This window comes from Saimiri boliviensis, chromosome 14, assembly GCF_048565385.1.
Source record: "Saimiri boliviensis isolate mSaiBol1 chromosome 14, mSaiBol1.pri, whole genome shotgun sequence".
Taxonomy (NCBI): Eukaryota; Metazoa; Chordata; class Mammalia; order Primates; family Cebidae; genus Saimiri; species Saimiri boliviensis.
Window position 1 is genome coordinate 11,404,138 of NC_133462.1, and position 20,955 is coordinate 11,425,092.

The 20,955-nt window shown below is 52.1% G+C and overlaps 1 protein-coding gene, 1 long non-coding RNA gene and 1 pseudogene across 3 annotated transcripts in view; all 3 read left to right on the forward strand.

Moving 5' to 3' along the window:
- Positions 1-20,955, forward strand: part of LOC141581256 (uncharacterized) — a 108,410-nt gene that overhangs the window by 75,778 nt on the left and 11,677 nt on the right. The gene's annotated exons all lie outside the window — the stretch shown is intronic.
- On the forward strand, positions 14,843-17,327 carry PNMA8B (PNMA family member 8B). Its single transcript, XM_010350991.2, has one exon. The coding sequence runs from the start codon at positions 15,317-15,319 to the stop codon at positions 17,222-17,224; it is 1,908 nt and encodes a 635-aa protein (XP_010349293.1). The 5' UTR covers positions 14,843-15,316; the 3' UTR covers positions 17,225-17,327.
- Positions 17,267-18,869, forward strand: LOC141581108 (uncharacterized; annotated as a pseudogene).

Genomic DNA, 20,955 nt, shown 5'->3' on the forward strand with positions numbered 1-20,955 from the left:
TCCCAAATTTTGGATGTCACCTCATGTACTGGGGATTTTCAAATACAGGGTCACCGACTTCTCATGTAGCCAAAACGAAATAAATGCAAAATGAGTAAAAACAAACACAAAAATGAAAACCAATGTGAAGAAAGGAAAATATAAAACCAAAGAATGGGTGGGAGAGGATTGCAAACTAGAACGAGGCTTTTAAATGAAAAACATGGTCAGGCGCGGTGGCTCAAGCCTGTAATCCCAGCACTTTGGGAGACCGAGGCGGGCGGATCACTTGAGGTCAAGAGTTCGAGACCAGCCTGTGCAACATGGTGAAACGCCGTCCCTACTAAACGTACAAAAATCAGGCTGGGCATCTTGGTGCACCTGTAATTCCAGCTAGACAGGAGGCTGAGGCGGGAGGATGGCTTGAGCCTGGGAGGCGGAGGTGGCAGTGAGCTGAGATTGGAGCACTGCACTCCAGCCTGGGCAACAGAGCCAGCCTCCCTCTCTAAATACATAAAAAAATAGAAAACATTGACGTTCGGCTAAATCCGGCTTCCTCACCTGTCTCACTCTTGTTCAGGTTCTGGCCACCTGGTGGAGGTCAGGCAGGCGACTTCCCAGGGCTGACAGTGGGGAACACATGAAGTCAAATTCTCATCCCATCTCCCAGATTAGGAAACTGAAGCTCAGAGGTGGGGAAGAGGTCGAACCCCGGTCTGTCAGCCCCTCTGATCGTCACCTCCTTGTCCCGCGGGCGGGTTAGACCTGATATCGCGCTGGTCTCTACACTACCACCCCCAGGGACTGAATGCTCAAGTCCCTCCGGCGGTTCAAGCAGGGAGAGGAGCGCCCAAGAGGAGAGTTCCGCGGACAGCAGGCGACCTCCTCCCGGCCACCCACAGCCGGACCAGACCCCGGGGACTTGGAGTTAGCCCGCGCGAGCCGCGGCGCTCGTGTTCCCCACCAGGGGGCGCTGCAGGGCCGCCAGCTAAAGCGCTGGCTCTGCGCGTGCCGAGTGAGAATCAAATCATGCCAGCACCCCCTGGCCCGTGGGTTGACCCAGTGGTCCTCAGCCTCGATTGCTTTTTTTTTTTTTTCTTTTGTGAGACAGAGTCTTGCTCTGTCACCCAGGCTGGAGTGCAGTAGTGCGATCTCAGACCACTGCAACCGCCACCTCCTGGGTTCAGCCTCCTGAGTAGCTGGGATTACAGGTGCCCGCCACCATGCCTGGCTAATTTTTGTATTTTTAGTAGACACGGGGTTTCACCATGTTGGTCAGGCTGCTCTCAAACTCCTGACCTCGTGATCCGCGTGTCTCGGCCTCCCAAAGTGCTGGGATTACAGGCGTGTGCCACCACTCCTGGCCTAGCTTGTATGTTAGAATCACCTGGGAGTGCTTAATGGTCCCAATCTTCAGGCCACACCCTAAAACAACAGAATCAGAGTCCCTGGGAGTGGAGCCAGGGCATGAGTATTTTGCAAAGCTTCCCATAAGTGATTCCAAAAGTGCAGCCAGATTGGAAACCACTGATTTATAGAGGTTTTCATGACACGAAATAAGGAAAGATGCAGAAGAATATGTACAGTGTGGCCGGGCGCGGTGGCTCACATCCGTAATCCCAGCACATTGGGAGGCCGAAGGCAGGCAGGTCACTCATCAGAAGTTCCAGACCAGCCTGGCCAATATGGCGAAACCCTGTTTCTACTGAAGGATTAAGTACTACAGATACAAGAGATATCTTTTGTATCTATTAAAGATACAAAAGAGGCCGGGCGCGGTGGCTCAAGCCTGTAATCCCAGCACTTTGGGAGGCCGAGGCGGGTGGATCACGAGGTCGAGAGATCGAGACCATCCTGGTCAACATGGTGAAACCCCGTCTCTACTAAAGGTGCAAAAAATTAGCTGGGCATGGTGGCGTGTGCCTGTAATCCCAGCTACTTAGGAGGCTGAGGCAGGAGAATTGCCTGAACCCAGGAGGCGGAGGTTGCAGTGAGCCGAGATCGCGCCATTGCACTCCAGCCTGGGTAACCAGAGCGAAACTCCGTCTCAAAAAAAAAAAAAAAAAAAAAAGATACAAAAGATACAAAGATTATCTACTAAAAGATACAAAGATACAAATTAGCGGTTTAGCGGGTCTTGGTGGCTCACTGGCCTGTAATCCCAGCTACTTGGGAGCCTGAGGCAGGAGAATCGCCTGAACCCCGGGAGAAAGTTTGCAGTGAGCTGAGATCACATTACTACGCTCCAACCTGGGTGACAGAGTGAGACTGTCTCAAAAAAAAAAAAAGTTTGCCCAGATTGATTTGGCTTTGCAGTGGGGACCTGGGATTCAGTTTTCTTTACAACAATAAGTATTATTTTAATAGCTCTTACTATATTACAGGGATTGTTTGAAGCACTGAGATTGTTTTAACACCAATTTAGGTGCTCTTACTGTGAACATTTTACAGGTGGGGGAAACAGGCTCAGAGATGGCAGCAGGATTTTCAAGGAAATTGCCCCGGAAAACTGGAGTTTTGACTCCAGATTAGCTTTTACCTGGTTCAGGAAGAGGATAAGTGAGGACATTCTTGGTTCCAAAGTGCGAGCTGGGTGTGGGGAAAGGGCATACAAGAGATGGGGACAGAGTTTGGTGCGGGAGGGCTACTTGCAGTGCTGTTGCCTGGGCTCATTCCACCTCCAGCCCCCCGATGTCATTTACAACCTTGGGCTGGTTAATCACCTGTCAATGCCTTCATTTATGTACCTGAAAATAGGGATCTCATGCTCTTAGCATCGTCAGGAAGATGGAAGCTTTCTCCCTCTTAGAGCAGGCAAGTGGGAGAGGGGTGTAAAGACCACTTTGAGCCTCAGGGCCGTGCACTCTCCCAGGCCAGAGCCTAAGGCCCCCTAAAGATCTGTTCGTGCATCCCTGTTGTTCTCTTGGCCCTCGCTCCCCCACACCCTGCTTTCCCTCTGCCTGAGGCTTGTGGGGTGGGGGAAAAGGGGCACCGACTGGTATTGTATTCGTCCAGGTACAGACTCTAGAATCACATGGATGGGGTTTCAGTCAAGTCAGACTGCCTGTGTTCAGATTCCAGCACTATGTGACCCTGAGCAGGGCAATTTCCTTGAAAATCCTGCTGTCTGGGCTGGGTGCAGTGGCTCATGCTTGTAATCCCAGCACTTTGGGAGGCTGAGGTGGGCAGATCACCTGAGGTCAGGAGTTCCACACCAGCCTGACTAACGTAGTGAAACCCCGTCTATACTAAAAATACAAAAATTAGTTAGGCGTGGTGGTGCCCGCCTGTGATCCCAGCTACTGGGGAGGCTGAGTCAGGAAAATTGCTTGAACCTGGGAGGTGGAGGTTGTAGTGAGCAGAGATCACACCACTCACTGCCCTCCAGACTGGGAGACAGAGTCAGACTCCGTCTCAAAAAAAGAAAAGAAAATCCTGCTGTTTGAAACCATAACCCTGAATTTGGAAACCAAATTTAATCCTCCTTCCATTAAAAATAGTGAACATTTTTTGCTGCCATCTCTGAGTTACAAAAGTGCCTATCTTATAGCTGAGCCCTTGGCTGATGCTGTCATGGTAACCTGGGGGCAGAGATGATTGTGTCTATTCCTGAGAAACACAGATTCAGATTCTTCAGGTCTTTTCTCTGCCAGCCACTGCCACAGGAAACACTGTGGGGCATGGTATCCGAGACGATCACTATCTATTATCCTCCCCCTATAAGCCTACTGCTTCTCCTCAGCTTGAATCTGAGCTAGCCTTACGACTTGGTGGAACCAATAAAAATCAGCCCAAATTCCAGGTGTGGCCCTTAAAAGACATGGCAGGATTCACTGCCTCCCTCTTAGAAGCCAGCCACGGTTGTTAAAAGAAAAACTTCAGCTGAATTAAATGTAGAGGAGTTTAATTGAGCAATGAACGATTCGTGAATGAGGCATCCCCCAGAATCATAGCAGATTGGGGGAGACTCCGGGGATACCTGTTCTAGAACTTCATACAAATGGAATCATAAAAAGAGGTACACTTTTGTGTCTCTCTTCTTCACTCGTGAGGCTAATCTTGAACTTAAACCAGGGCCTTTTTCCAAGGAAAAGCTTTTTCTGGCATTGGCCACCTCATGGTTGGTTTCTTCCTTCTCAGGCCAGTGTCCCGAGGGTCCAGTTGTGCAAACTATTTTAAAAACTAAGGACTTTTTTATGTGGTCCCCTGGGATCCTCTGGTCTTTGGCGGTCTTTGGAAATCTTTTCATTTCTTGTCTTAAAGCAGACTGTGGTCAGCTTGGGTCTCTAGCTGTCTCCGTGCAGGAGCTGGGTTGTTTTGTTTGTTTGTTTGTTTGTTTGAGATGTAGCTTCCCTTTTGTTGCCCAGGCTGGAGTGCAATGGCGTGATCTCAGCTCACTGCAACCTCCGCCTTCCGCATTCAAGGTTCTGCCTCAGTCTCCCAAGTAGCTGGGATTACAGGCATCCGCCACCATGTCCAGCTAATTTTTGTATTTTTGGTAGAGATGGGGTTTCACCATCTTTGCCAGGCTGGTCTCAAACTCCTGACCTCAAGTGACCCTCAGCCTCCCAAAGTGCTGGGATTGCAGGTGTAAGCCACTATGCCCAGCCTCAGTAGGGTGTTTTATCCCTTGAGATCTTGACTTTGTTTCTCAGGTTGGTCTTGAACTCCTGGGCTCATGGGATCCTCCAACCTTGGCATCCCAAGTAGCTGGGACTACAGGTGTGAGCCACCAGGCCTGTCCTTTCTAAGTTTCATAACTCCTAAAAGAATTTTGAGAAACTATGTCCTCCCCTCACCACCGTGTTTTAAGTTGACATCCACAATTTTTCATTTTTTAAGTTGAAATAAGCTTTTTGTTTTCCTTTGCTAATAGGAGGTTAACACTTTTCAGCCTTTTTTTTTTAAGAGATGGAGTCTGACTCTCTTGCCCAGGCTGGAGTGCAGTCACATGATCTCAGCTCACTGCAACCTCTGCCTCCCAGGTTCAAGCAATTCTCTTGCCTCAGCCTCCTGAGTAGCTGGGATTACAGGCACGCGCCACCACATCCAGGTAATTTTTTGTATTTTTAGTAGAGACAGGTTTTCACTATGTTGGCCAGGCTGGTCTCAAACCCCTGACCTCATAATCCACCCGCCTCGGCCTCCCAAACTGCTGGGATTACAGGCATGAACCACCATCCCCAGCCCCAGTAATGTACTCAGTCTTTTCATCATGATGAATTAGACAGTTATTAGTGGTTCATATCTTATCCTTTATGATGTCGGCCAGGCCCTGGTCTTACATGGTCACTGCCACATCCCACAGGTGTAGGTTCTCTGTGTTTGTTAAATGATTAAATGAAGAAATGAATGAACGAGTGCTGGGGAGGGATGGTGCTGCTGAAAGGCTGCCTGGTATCACTGTTAGAATCAGAGGTTTGGAATCACAAAGACCTGTGGTCAGATTGATGTCTCACCACTTCCCAGTTGTAAAAGACCTTCCACCCTGCGTGTGCACGTGTGCACACACACACATACATGCACACCTCAGATTTCTCGTCTGGAAAATAGAGATAGTAATGGGGCTGACTTTACCCGACTGTGGTGAAGATTAAATGAAGCAACATATTAAAGGCTATTCTATCCAGTGTCTGGCATGGAAGGATCCCTTGGCATGGTGTGTGTGTCATGTTATAATTCCTTCTTTCCTTTCTTCCTCCATCTGTTCAATACAAGACTTACTGAGCACCATACTATATTACCTCTTTGTATGATAGAAATGTTATTCACATTTAACAGTGTATTATTGCAGTAACAAAGAGCTAAAATGCCTTTAGGAATTGCACCGTTAAAAAGTCAACAATTGTGGTGGCAAAAGCAGAAACAATAATGAGAAAATGGGCAAACTGCTATGAACAGGCTATTTACAGAAGGGGATTTCCAAATAAACCAAAAGAGAGCCGTGCAAACTCATTTGTAGTTAAAGAACAATGAGTTTCCACCTTATGCCCATGAGATGGGCAAATCTTAGAAGCCTGGACAATCTCCAGAGGTGGGAGTGGGTACTGGGGGCACAGGAATCCTCATACATGAGTAAATAGGAACATTCATTGCACCAAGTGACTTGCAGGACTTGGTAGAGTTAGCAATATGCAGACCCTAGTCAGGCCCTGTGGCCATGGCTATAATCCCAGCATTTTGAGAGGCTAAGGAAGGAGGATTGCTTGAGCCCAGGAGCTTGAGGCTAGCCTAGGCAACATAGTCAGGTCCCAGCTCTACAAAAAATGTTTTTAAATTAACAAGATGTAGTGGTGCACACCTGTAGTCCCAGCTACTCAGGAGGCTAAGGCAAGAGGATCACTTGAGTTCAAGAGGCTGAGGCTGTTGTGAGTCATGATGGCTACCGAACTCCACAATGGCTACTATCACTGGGTGACAAAAAAAAAAAAAAAAAAAAAGGAATATGCAGATGCAGACCCAAGCAATTCTGCTCCTGGGACCTATGCCAAAGACAGTCTCAGTGTCTCCTTCAACATCATAAGAAAATGTATGTAAGAACATTTATTGTAGAGTCTTTGTGCTGTGTGTATGTGGGAGCAGGAGACGGATATGGGAATGCACTGGTTACTTTTGCTGTGTAACAAACCAACCCAGCTTGGTGTCATAAAGCAGCAATGTCTCATTATGCCCATAGAGTCCATGGGTCAGTAGTTATGAAAGCGGATGGCTTCTTTTAGCCCCACAATGTGTGGGGCCACAGCTGGGATGACCCCAAAAACTAGAGTCTGGAGTCATCTGGAATTTTCATCCCTCATATGTCTAGTGCCTGGTTTGAGATAATTTGAAGACTGGGCTCAGTTGGAGCTGTTGGCTTGAGCACCCACATGCAGAGCTCTCTGTGTGAGCTGGGCTTCCTGACAGCATGGCGGCTAAGTTCCAAGCAGTAATTATTCCAAGAGAACCAGGCAAAAAAAGCCTTTTATAATTAACCTTGGAAGACACCTAGCATCCAATTAACCTTGAAAGACACAGTGCAAGTGGACATACTCTAGCAGTTGAGATGGTCACAAACTCACCCAGATTCAGCTTCATTGAAAGATGTAGATTCCTACTTCATTGGAATTGAAGAACTTGCAACCATATTAGAAAACCACGGAGCCCCATTCAGCAGGTGAAATTATGGACAAGCTACAGAACTAGGATCAATCTTAGACACATCACTGCTAAGTGCATTTAAAAAAAGAGAGAGAGAGAAACAAACAGAGATAGATCATAGAAAACAAGTTACGCAAATTTAGCCTAGATGCCCCCAAACGGCAATGCACATTTTGCAAGAACACAGGAAAATAAAAGGAGAGCCATCCACAAAATGAAAAGCGAAAAGGAATGGGAGAGGGGGGTAAAGATAAAATGGCATTTTAAAGACATGGAGGCAGGTGGAGTTGACAGCTCCTTGGATGTAAACATCTTGAAAGGCCCTCCGGACACATGGGAGATAATTGATTTTGTGTTGAAGATGTGCTGATCTGGTTTCCCTGGCAACACTGCCGGTGAGGCTGAAAAGAGAGGAGCGGAAAGACAGCAGAGGGTAGATGAGTCTGCGGTGCACCGAACTCCCACAATTCACTTGTAACTTGCTGGAGAAACACACACACACACACACACACACACACACAGGCACATACACACAGGTGCACACACACATGCACACCCTGCTGAAAAACTTTTTTTTTTTCTATTTGGGGACCCTAGGGAACATTGTGTTATATTCTCTAGGATGTATATTCTCCAACTATTTGGGCTCAGGACCTCTCAAATTATTCACAATTATCAAGGGCCCTAAAGAGCTTTTGTTTATGTGGGTTATATCTGTCAGTATTGACTCTATTAGGAATCTCCCGTGATAAGTTAAAAGTATATGGTACTTGGCCGGGCGCGGTGGCTCAAGCCTGTAATCCCAGCACTTTGGGAGGCCGAGGCGGGTGGATCACGAGGTCGAGAGATCGAGACCATCCTGGTCAACATGGTGAAACCCCATCTCTACTAAAAATACAAAAAACTAGCTGGGCATGGTGGCACGTGCCTGTAATCCCAGCTACTCAGGAGGCTGAGGCAGGAGAATTGCTTGAACCCAGGAGGCGGAGGTTGTGGTGAGCCAAGATCGCGCCATTGCACTCCAGCCTGGGTAACAAGAGCGAAACTCCGACTCAAAAAAAAAAAAAAAAAAAAAGTATATGGTACTTATTAACTCTTTCAAAAATAGCCATGATTGAGCCAATGCACTCAAGCCTGAGTGACAGAGTAAGACCCTGTCTCAAAAAAAAAAAAAAGTTAGACCTTGAACCCCAATCCCTGTACACATAAGATCTAACAGGGACCAGTGAGGTAGGGAAATTGGGAGCCTGAAAATGTCCTGCCTGGTAACAAACATGTTACACACCCATGTAGATGACACACACATATATATTTTAATAGGAATATATATATTTTGAGACAGGGTCTCACTCTGTCTCCCAGACTAGAGTGCAGTGGCGCCATCATGGTTCACTGCAGCCACGAACTTCCCAGGCTCAAGCAATCCTCCTACCTCAGCCTCCCCAGTAACTGGTATTGCAGGCTCAGGCCACCACATCTGACTAATTTTTGTATTTTTTGTAGAGATGGTTGCGGGGGGTGGGGTTCTCTTTATGTTGCCCAGGCTGGTCTCGAACTCCTGGGATCAGGCAATCCTCCTGCCTCAGCCTCCTAAAATGCTAGGATTGCAGGTGTGAACCACCTTGCCTGGCCCTAAAAATAAATACATTTTCCAAAACAAAACAAAGTTAGTGAGAAGAAGAGTGGCATTATTGTATTTTGGTGTTTTTCAACTCACTTTCACGTCTGGCTCAACAATCCTTGTACCTGCTTTCTGGTTCAGTAAGCTGCAATATGGCACGCTGTGTAGCCTCTGGAAAATTCCACTGAACACTGGTAAGAGAATAAGGGTGAAAAGACAAATAATGGTTTGGTTTAGTATTATAAAAACATTTTTTTGGCCAGGTGTGATGGCTCACGCCTGTAATCCCAGCACTTTGGGAGGCTGAGGTGGGCGGATCGTGAGGTCAGGAGACAGAGACCATCCTGGCTAACACGGTGAAACCCCATCCTACTAAAAATACAAAAAATTAGCCGGGAGTGGTTGTGGGTGCCTATAGTCCCAGCTACTCAAGAGGCTGAGGCAGGAGGATTGCTTGAACCCAGGAGGTGGAGGTTGCAGTGAGCTGAGATTGTGCTACTGTACTCCAGCCTGGGCGACAGAGCAAGACCCCATCTCAAAAAAAGAAAAAGAAAAAAAGAAAGGAAAGAAAAAAAAAGAAAAAAGAAAATAGTTTTTATCTCATGGACCCCTGGAATGTTCTTGAAACCTTAGTGGTCCCCAGGCCACACTTTGAGAACCCCTGCTCCAAAAGTGCTATTTCCAGTTAAACAGATTCACTTGTATTTTTCTCAAACACAGAATGAGAGGGAGAAGAATTCTGAACAACTTTTTTTTTTTTTTTTTTTTTTTGAGACAGAGTCTGTCACTGCATCACTCAGGCTGGAGTGCAGTAACATAATCTCAGCTCACTGCAACCTCTGCCTCCTGGGTTCAAGTGATCCTCCCACCTCAGTCTTCTGAGTAGCTGGGACTACAAGTACATGCCATCAGGCCTGGCTAATAATTTGAGTAGAGTCAGGGTTTCACCATGTTGTCCAGGCTGGTCTTGAACTCCTGGCCTCATGTGATCTGCCTGTCTCGGTCTCCCAAAGTGCTGGGATTACAAGTGTGAGCCACTGCGCCCAGCCTTGAACATTTTATGTGCTCTTTCTTCCAGCTGTTTCCATTGGAACCTTAGCAACAGTGGCTTGGTGAGTCACAGGCTCATCTCTGCCCAAGAAGAGATCATGATTCCAGGAGAAACGCCCAGAGCGGGACTTGGCAGGATATGCTGGGGCTCCTGATGTCCCTGCCTGGCTCGTCCCTGTTAGATCTTCTGAGCACAGGGGTTAGGGTGCATGGTCTATCTTTTTTTTTTTTCTTTTTCTTTTTAAGACAAGGTCTTACTCTGCCTCCCAGGCTGGAGTGCAGTGGCTCAGTCATGGTTCACTGCAGCCTCAACCCTGCAGGCTCAAGCCATCCTCCCATCTCAGCCTCCTGAGTAGCTGGGATTACAGGCGCCTGCCACCATCACCAGCTAATTTTTGTGTTTTTGGTAGAGACAGGGTTTCACCATGTTAGCCAGGCTGGTCTTGAACTCCTGGCCTTAAGTGATCTGCCTGCCTCAGCCTCCCAAAATGCTGGGATTACAGGTGTGAGCCACCACACACAACCTAACATATGAATTTAATTTTATTATTTTTTGAGACAGAGTCTTGCTCTGTTGCTCAGGCTGGAGTTCAGTGGTGTGATCTCAGCTCACTGCATCTCTGCCTCCTGGGTTCCAGCAATTCTCCTGGCTCAGCCTCCTGAGTAGCTGGGATTACAGCCATGCATCACCACACCGGGCTAATTTTTGTATTTTTAGTAGAGATGGGGTTTCACTGTTGGCCAGGCTGGTCTCAAAATCCTGACCTCAAGCAATCTACCTGCCTCGGTCTTCTGGAGTGATGTGATTATACTCCACACAGGCTCCAACACAGGAATTTTAAAGAGATATAATTCAGCCCCTATACCTGTGGATTCTCCTATAAACTAAACACTCTCCTGGGGAGTCCCCTCTGCATCCCAGCATGCTGCCCTGCACTGTCCCATGAGGAGAATAAAATCTTCATCCCAGTAACACTCAGGGCCAGGCACTGTTCCAACACACACACACCCCTCTTCTTTTTTTTTTCCTTCTTTCTTTTTTTTTTTTTTTTTATTTTTAGACTGTCTTGTGTTGCCCAGCCTGGAGTGGCATGATCTTGGCTACTGCAACCTCCACCTCCCAGGTTAAAGCGATTCTTCTGCTTAGGTCTCCCGAAGTAGCTGTGACTACAAGCACGTGCCACCATGCTTGGCTAATTTTTTGTATTTTCAGTAGACACAAGGTTTCACCGTGTTAGCCAGGATGATCTAGATCTCCTGACCTCGTGATCCGCCTACCTCGGCCTCCCAATGTTCTGGGATTGCAGACATGAGCTACCATGCCCAGCCCACACCCCCTCTTAAATCCTCATAATCTCACTATAAACTGGGGTCACAGAGCCATGAAGAGACACAGTGACTTGCTTGGTTATTGGGTGAGTGTGAAAAATTAAGCCAATGGCACTGAAACTGTGAAAAATTGATTTCTGTTATCTAAGTCACCCAGCCTGTGACACTGTTGAAAAAATCAGTCTCCAGTGATCTGGGTCCAGAACCTAACTCTTTTAGCACGTTACAGCACCTTTGTGGGAAGTAGGAAAGACTCTGTTGTGCGCTGGCCATTGCCAAAAGCACCCCTTCAGCCCCTCAAACGACTAAACACACGGTAACCACATGCCCTGGGATTCCTCTCCTGAAAGTGTCTACCCAAGAGAAATGAAAACATATGTCTACACAGAGCATATTCATCATGTGTCTGTGTTCATAGAATATTCATGATAGCTGGGCTGGGCGCGGTGGCTCAAGCCTGTAATCCCAGCACTTTGGGAGGCCGAGGCGGGTGGATCACGAGGTCAAGAGATCGAGACCATCCCGGTCAACATGGTGAAACCCCGTCTCTACTAAAAATACAAAAAATTGGCCGGGCGCGGTGGCTCAAGCCTGTAATCCCAGCACTTTGGGAGGCCGAGGCGGGTGGATCACGAGGTCAACAGATCGAGACCATCCTGGTCAACATGGTGAAACCCCGTCTCTACTAAAAATACAAAAAAATTAGCTGGGCATGGTGGCGCGTGCCTGTAATCCCAGCTACTCAGGAGGCTGAGGCAGGAGAATTGCCTGAATCCAGGAGGCGGAGGTTGTGGTGAGCCAAGATCGCGCCATTGCACCCCAGCCTGGGTAACAAGAGCGAAACTCCGTCTCAAAAAAAAAAAAAAAAAAAAAAAATTCATGATAGCCAAAAAGTGGAAACAACCCAAATGTTCATCAACTGATAAACAAATAAAGAAAATTTGGTTTCTCTATTCCATGGAGCATTGCTCAGCCATAAAAGGAATGGAGGCTGGGTGCAGTGGCTCACACCTGTAATCCCAGCACTTTAGGAGGCTGAGGTGGGCAGCTCACCTGAGCTCAGGAGTTTGGCCAACATGGTGAGACCCTGTCTCTACTAAAAATACAAAATTAGCCAGGTGTGGTGGTGGGTACCTGTTATCTCAGTTACTTAGGAGGCTGAGGCAGGAGAACTTGGAGAACTCCTTGAACTCCTTGAAAACTCCTCATGTTTTCAGCGTGTGTGGCATGTGTCATCCAATCTTCTATTCCATTCATTCATTCATTCAGAGATGGACTCTTGCTCTGACACACAGGCAGGAGTGCAGTGGCATGATCTCTGCTCACTGCAACCTCCGCCTCCTGGGTACATGCGATTTTCCTGCCTCACCCTCCCAAGTAGCTGGGATTACAGGCATGTGCCACCATACCCGGCCTAAATTGGAGATTCAAATGTCAAAATGACACATTAGGCTGGGTGCGGTGGCTCACACCTGTAATCTCAGCACTCTGAGAGACCGAGGTGGATGGATGACCTGAGGTCAGTGTTGATTGGCCACAACTAGAAATTTCAACATTATACACGTGGTTCAGATTTGAGGCTGGCATTTTATCTCTGTTGGACAACAGTGCTCTGGAGAGAAGAGTCACATTACAACCATCTGTGGGTCAGGAAGGTCGGAAGAGGAAAAAGTAGGGAAAATAGGAGTAAGTGGTTTGCTCAGTTGCCATGGTAACCTTGCAATTAAAATCTCTTTAAATGTAAAAAAAAAAAAAAAAAAAAAAACCTCAAACACAAAAATAAGGGGGTGGGCCTGGTGGCAAAAACAAAGCATGGGTGTTTTGGTTTCCTATTTATTTGTTTGTTAACAGATGCTTTTGGCTGGGCACGGTGGCTCATGCCCAGCACTTGGAGAAGCCAAGGCAGGTGGATCACTTGAGATTAGGAGTTCGAGACCAGCCTGGTCAGCATGGTGAACACCCATGTCTACTAAAAATGCAAAACTAGTCCAACATGGTGGTGAATGCCTGTAGTCGCAGCTATCAGGAGCTGAGGCAGGAGAATGGCTTGAACCCGGGTAGTGGAGGTTGCAGTGAGCTGAGGTCACACCATTGCAGTACACAGCCTGGGTGACAGAGCAAGACTCCATCTCAAAAACAAACAAACAAAATCATATGCTTGGCCGGGCGCGGTGGCTCAAGCCTGTAATCCCAGCACTTTGGGAGGCTGAGGCGGGTGGATCACGAGGTCAAGAGATCGAGACCATCCTGGTCAACATGGTGAAACCCCGTCTCTACTAAAAATACAAAAAATTAGCTGGGCATGGTGGCGCGTGCCTATAATCCCAGCTACTCAGGAGGCTGAGGCAGGAGAATTGCCTGAACCCAGGAGGCGGAGGTTGCGGTGAGCCGAGATCGTGCCATTGCACTCCAGCCTGGGTAACAAGAGTGAAACTCCGTCTCAAAAAAAAAAAAAAAAAAAAAAAAAAAAAAAAAAAAAAAAAAAATCATATGCTTTTATAACGGTAGAGTCTCAGTAAATACTTAGCTTAGTCATCTTTCACAGAGCAGCAGCTGTGGGCCAGCCTGTCTTCTAAATGCTTCCCTGGATTAGTCCGTTTAATCTCCATCAGAACTGTTTGAGGCCAGGCATGGTGGCTCACCCCTCTGATCCCAGCACTTTTGGAGGCCAGTGGATCCCTTGAGGTCAGGACTTCAAGATCAGTCTGGGCAACATGGTGAAATCCTGTCTTTACAAAAAAAGAAAAAATTGCCAGATGTGGTGGCATATGCCTGTCATCCCAGCTACTTGGGAGGCCTGTAATCCTAGCTACTCAGGAGGCCGAGGCAGGAGAATCTCTTGAACCGGGGAGGCAGAGATTGCAGTGAACCAAGACTGTGCCATTGCACTCCATCCTGGATTATACAGCAAGACTCCATCTCAAAACAAAAACAAAAACAAAAACAAAACAACCCTTTGAGGTAGTGATGATGCAGTAGGCCTACAGAGCCAGATTCATATAGAGTAGGGGACAGCCTCACGGTCGACAAGGGACAGAGAAGCAAATGCATGCTTATAGTAGCTATGACTGGCATTCACAGGCCCCAGTCTGCTGTCCCAAAGGAAATGCTTTCTTGCAAATTTCATGGCTGGTCTCGCTCATGATCATTTATATGCTGAAAGCGTGTGCAGAACCACGGGATTCATTGTGCATGCACAGTTCAGAATACAGGAACATGTTTGGGAGTGAGGGTCAGTCCCACTGAGTGGGGCCTGTACCCAGCAAGTGAGGTCCATATACCCCAAATGCTGTCCGTTGCTCACAGATGGGGCCTGGGCCCCCCTATTTAATACTGAGACTCATATACTGTGAAAAAGGCCAGTGTCCCGAGTGAGTCCTAGTCCCACGGTGCGAGGCAAGTGCCTCTTGATTTAGGCCTATGTAATCCCGAATTCCACCTTTCCACTGGAAGGGGGAATTGTAACCCCCAGTGAAGCCCGTACCCTCTGGAAGGAGGCCTCTATCCCCTGAATGAGATCGGGTCTCCTTGAGTATTTCTGGCCCTCTGTGGTTTCGGCCTTGTTTTTTGCTGATGAGTAAGGGGTGCTTCCAGGCCCCCAATCCTTCTCCCATCGGGACCTTTAAGAGAAGCGTGTCAGGCCACAGCGACGCAGACCCCAGCTCCAGGCTGCACTGTTGCCATGGAGACGGTTGGGGGGGAGACCGGGGAGAGCGTGCGGCTCCGTCTGCGCAGGCGCAGGCCCCAGGAGCCGCGTCGCAGCGGAACTGCTGAGATTCAGGCCGAGGGTGCGCGCTCAGACGCGGCGGGAGCACCAGGCAAGCGGCGGCTCCTACCTCCCACGCCCCTCCAGGTGCACTCGGCGCCGCCCCCCTGCACCTGGCCGCGTTGCCCAGGCACTCAGGCCTGTGTCAGAAAAAGAGGGAGGGAGCTGCCCTGGAAAGCGGAAACGTAAGCCCCCCTGCGGATCCTCAGACAGCTCTGGGGAGGGGTCCCGGGGGAAGGTCACTGCATCCAGCGGGCCAGCAGGCAGCTAGGGCCCCCGAGCCCCAAGCCCCACTCCAGCCTTGCCACATTCGCAGGAACCGGGACACTAAGCGCTGCGGGTGGCTTTCCAGGGTGGCATTGACGCCGTGCGCTGCAGCCCACCCCATCTCAGGCTCCCTCCTGCCCCAAGATCAGCGCCCAGGGGGCGGCACCATGGCCATGAGCCTTCTGCAAGACTGGTGCCGGGGCCTGGACGTGGACGCGCACAGGGCCCTGCTGGTCACCGGCATCCCGGAGGGCCTGGAGCAGGAGCACGTCGAAGCCGCCCTGCAGCCCTCCCTCCTGCCCCTGGGCACGTTCAGGCTGCGACACATGAAGGCCTTGACGAACGAGAAGGCCCAGGCCGCCCTGGTGGAGTTTGTGGAGGACGTCAATCACGCTGCCATTCCCAAGGAGATCCCCGGCAAGGATGGGGTCTGGAGGGTTCTGTGGAAGGACTGTGCGCAGGACACGAGGGTCCTCAGGCAGATGAGACGCCTGCTGCTGGATGACGGGCCCACTCAGGCCGCAGTGGCTGTGACCCCGGGGGAGGCGCCCACCCTTCCCGCTTCGGAGATCCAGGCCCAGGATTCTGGGGAGGGGACAGGGCAGGCTGGCTCGCCTCTTGGGGCAGCCAAGAACGCAAGGAGAGGCCGGCGGGGTCGCAGAAACAGAACCAGACGCAACAGGTTGACTCAGAAGGGCAAGAAGAGAAGCCGAGGAGGGCGACCATCCGCTTCCGCAAGGAGTGAGGCCGAGGACTCTTCCGATGAGAGCCTGGGCATCGTGATCGAGGAGATCGACAAGGGCGACCTGAGCGGAGACGAGGACCAGAGCGCGCTCTACGCCACGCTCCAGGCGGCCGCCAGGGAGCTGGTTAGGCAGTGGGCGCCCTGCAGCTCCGCGGGGGAAGAAGACGGTCCCCGCGAGTTTTTGGCTCTGGTCACTGTCACCGATAAAGCCAAGAAAGAAGAGGCAGAGAAGGAGCCAGCTGGGGCCGAATCCATCCCCTTGAACACCAAAGAAGGCAAAAACTGCGTCCCAGACTTAGTGGCCCTGCTGGCTGTGAGGGACACCCCGGAGGAGGAGCCAGTGGACAGCGACGCTTCGGAGAGCGACTCGCAGGAAAGTGAGGACCAAGAAGCAGAGGGGTTGGACAATCCTGAGTTCGTGGCCATTGTGGCCTATACCGACCCGTCGGACCCCTGGGCCCGGGAGGAGATGTTGAAAATCGCTTCTGTGATCGAGTCGCTGGGCTGGAGCGACGAGAAAGACAAGCAAGACGCGCTCCAACAGGTCCTGTCCGTCATGTCCAAGGACACTTGCGGGACCCGCGTGAAGGTGGAGGAGGCGGGCCGCGAGGTGGACGCCGTGGTCCTGCGCAAGGCCGGCGACGGCGGGGACCTCCGAGAGTGCATTTCCACCTTGGCGCAGCTGGATCTCCCTCCCCAGGTGAAGAAGGCTGGGCGTGGCCTCTTCGGGGGCTGGGGCGAGGACGGTGAGGATGAGGGGGGCCTTCTGGAGCTGGTGGCGCTCCTGGCTGCGCAGGATATGGCGGAGGTGATGAAGGAGGAAAAAGAGAACGCCTGGGAAGGCGGGAAGTACAAATACCCCAAAGGCAAACTTGGGGAGGTATTGGCGCTCCTGGCCGCCCGGGAGAACCTGGGGTCCAACGAGGGGTCGTTGGAGGCTTCGGACGAACAGTCCGAGGAGGAGTCGGAGGACACGGAGAGCGAGGCGTCGGAGCCCGAGGACAGGGCATCCACGAAGCCCCGGGCCAAGAGGGCACGCACGGCCCCCCGGGGCCTGACTCCGGCCGGCGCGCCCCCCACCGCGTCCGGGGCCCGCAAAACGCGAGCGGGCGGCAGAGGCCGAGGCCGGGGCGTCAGTCCCGAGAAGAAAGCCGGGAGCCGGGGCTCGGCTCTGGACGACGCCGCGGGAAGCAGGAAGAAAAAGGGGAGCGCGGGCGCCGGTGCCCACGTCAAGGCCGGCGAGTCCAAGGGCCAGGCTTCCACTGGCTCCAAGGCCGCGCGCGGGAAGAAGGCCCGTCGGGGCCGTAGGCTGCCCCCCAAATGCCGCTAGCGGCCCCCCAGGCTGTGAGCCGGCCCCGCAGGGCGCCCGAGGATGCCCCCTCCCTCCCTTTCCCTCCGCTTCCTCCCTCCGCAGACGCGACCTCCTCGCTTCACCGGGCGCCGGGTCCGCGTTTGCCGGTGTCACGTTCCCCTCTCGGGCCCTTACGGGCCTGGGGCACCAGCGATCCCGACGGAGGAAGCCCAGATGGTTGGAGGAAAGGGACGTGCTCTCGAAGCAGCGGCGAGGGGCCCAGATGGGCACCAGGGTTGGGGGGCCCGGGTCGCCCCTGGCGGGGGTGTGGGTGGACACGGGGCATCTGCGGAGGCGAGCAGGGCTCTTCATGGCGCTCCCGGAGCCCGAGCTTGGCAGGGGCTGCTGGTCGCTGTTTCCCCCTCCCCAGCCTGACTCGGCCCAGGGTCTGCGATGGAGGTTTGGTCACCAGCCGCGCAGCGCCTGTCTGGGTGCAGCACCCAGCCAGAGGAGGCCCCAGCTCCTACCCAGGAGAGGAGATTATTCCAGCAAGGAAAAGTCTGAGAGACTGACGGGGGATGGGAAGGGGAGGAGGAGAAAAAGGGAGAGGATCGGTGGAGGAAAGGAAGGAGGAGGAGGAAGAGCAGAGGGAAGACACCGCAGGTCTGCCCGCCGGCCGGCCGCCCTGATACAAAGGAACCAGCCCCAGGCCAAGGCCACCTGCCCCTGACCACAAGTTGAATTTGTCACTTAGACTGCAGTGTTTCCCAACATTCTAATTATTTGCCGACGTGTTCCGTTTGGGGAAATTCACATAAAATCCAGAGTCTTGGCTCCTCTGGGCTAAGTGGCCCTGGCCCCCTCCCATTGGTTCTGGCTCCCCTGGGTCCCCACTCTCCTGTGGAGCTGACCCACCGCTCAGTGCTGGCCTTGCAGCCCTAAAGACCTTGAAAGTCCCTAGGTTCACCCCCGAGTGAATTAAAAGCCAGAGGGGTCCCTGACGGGCACGGTGAGAGGCAGAGGCTCACCTAGGCAGTGCAGAAGCTGGCAGTGTGTCCCTGGGTCCAGGGGATGAAAAGACCTGGGAGGAAATCCCAACCCTGCGGGGCGGTTTCCGAGTAGGCGGGGCCGGGGCTCTCCAGCTTCAGCACCTGCTGTCCCAAGTGCAGACGCTTCAGCTGTGTGTGATTCCGGTGCTGTGCCATTCGCTTCAGCTCCCCCAACCCCTGCTGGGCTTGATCTTTCCCTAGATATCGGTCTCGACGGACCCCTTGTTCGTTCCTGCCTTCCTGTCCCTGGGACAATAGTAAGGAGCTTGACATGCAAGGAGGGCCCTGCCCTGCCTGTCTCTGGGAAAAAACAGGGAGGCCTGGGTGTGGCCTCGAAGCCTGGACTGGACTGTCAGGGACACCCAGATGCAGAAGCCGACTGGCAGCTGCTGCAGGGCTTGGGTGCTCCTCCCTGCAGAGGCTGCCCCTGGACAGTGACCCACCCACCAAGGAGCAGACTGGGTGTGCGGAGCGCTGGGCACAGCAGCCTGTGGTGTTGCCTGTGGGTGGGGAGGGCCCTAGGTGTGCTTCTCCCGTGTGATTCTAAGCTTCTCTCCCTGTACGCTGTAGCAGTTCCAGGCTTCTCTCCCTGTGCGCTGTGTCACCTGGATCCTTCAGTAAAGTGAAATTCAGCATTGTGCTCTCTCAGTGCTCTGGGCGATGGGGCGAGGGGAGTGTGGAGCGTGGGCCGCACATGTCCGCAGTCTTGACAGTAGCTCGCCCAGAACACCTGGGAACTGCCCTGTCACTGGTGTACACACACTGTCCTTTGTCGCTTCAAGGGTTGTGCACCCTGCCTGGCCCTCCCTACTCCCCAGCATCATTTCACCCCTTGCAGATTTGGGCTTCCACCCCCATGCTTGACGCCTCCCCACTTCCAGCCTTAGCCCTCAGTCTCAGCTCTGAAGCCCGTGGACACCCATGGAGACCCTAAGTCCCCTCCGGAGTTCCCCTGTGGCCCTAACCCCGCCCAGCCAATCCCCACCCTAGCTTCCACCCAGATACACTGCCAGGTTGCAGCTGCATGCACCCACCCTCTAGCCTCCACCCCTAGCCTCTGCCCTGGACCTCAGTCTCAGCCTTCCATCCTACCTGGGTTTTCTGCCTCCCTCCATCCCGTGTTCCCCTACCATACATGGCTGCCAGAGGCATCCTCTCGGAAGTCATACCTGGGGTCTGATTGTGTTCCCTCCCTTCCCCAAATATCCCAAGGGCTCCTTCATGTGCCATGACATCTACAGTTCTTAAGACTGTCTAGACATGCTGTGTCCAACTAAATCAGGCGTCCCCAAACTACGGCCCGTGGGCTGCATGCAGCCCCCTGAGGCCATTTATCCAGCCCTCCGCCGCACTTCAGGAAGAGGCACCTCTTTCATTGGTGGTCAGTGAGAGGAGCACAGTATGTGGTGGCCCTCCAATGGTCTGAGGGACAGTGAACTGGCCCCCTGTGTAAAAAGTTTGGGGACACCTGGACTAAATAATCATAGGGGGTACATTGGATTTACATGTAATTAAGATTAAATAAATGTATACGTCCATGTCCTCAGTCTTCCCAGCCACGTCACAAGTGCTCAAGAGCCACACGTGGCCAGCGGCTACCACACTGCTCAGAGCCGCTGCAGGACATCGCCACCATCGCAGGCAGCAATCTTGCACAGCTCAGGTCTACACGCTGCCCCCATCTCACCCCCTACCTCGCCTCCCACTGCCCTCTCTGTGTCTCTCGTGGCTTCAGCCACCCAGGTCCCCAGGACACATGAGGCATATTCCTGCCTCAGGGCGTTTGCACTGCTCTTTCTTTGCACTGGAATGCCCTTCCCCAGGCTGTGGGTATGGCTCCGACCTGGACGGTCATTTGGACCTTTCTTCAAATGTCACATTCCTGGGGAGAGCTTCCCTGACCACCTACAAAAATGTAACCCTTGGGCCAGGTGTGGTGGCTCACACCTGTAATCCCAGCACTTTGGGAAGCTGAGGAGGGTGGATCACGAGGTTAGGAGTTCGAGACCAGCCTGGCCAACATGACGAAACCCCGTCTCTACTAAAAATACAAAAATTAGCCAGGCGTGGTAGCAGGCATGCCTGTAGTCTCAGCTATTCAGGAGGCTGAGGCAGGAGAATCACTTGAACCCGGGAGGCGGAGGTTGCAGTGAGCTGAGATCATGAGGCTGCACTCCAGCTGGGGCAACACAGCCAGACTCTGTCACAGACACACACACACACACACACACACACACACACACACACTATTTCTGCACTTCCTTTATTTTTCAGAGCGACTACTGTCCCCTGATGCACTCATTTCTCAGTAGGGCACCTACTGTACCTGTCAGGGAGGTTAAAAGAGGAAATTAGTGACTGGGGTATTGCAATCAGAAAGTGCAAAAACAGGGAGGTCGGTTTGTCCCGGTATTAGCAATGCAGGGAGCTGCTCCCTCCCGAGGGCTGGGGGAGCCGTGTGGGAAATGTTGCTGCCCAGAGCCCGGGTATACGGCTGCCACGCACCGGACTGGCTTGCCTGAGGAGGAACCCGGGAGCCCCTGGTTCACCGCCGTGACGTCCAGCTGCTGCCGCCACCACGACCCTAGCATTCCTCAGATGGTGTCCCCTTCCTCCGGCTTTCCAACTCCCCCCAGCGCCCTGTGGGCTCGCAGCAGCACCAGCCGCTGCAAGGGACCCTGAGCGGTTGCCGTGGGGACCCACGCGGCATGGGGACAGGTG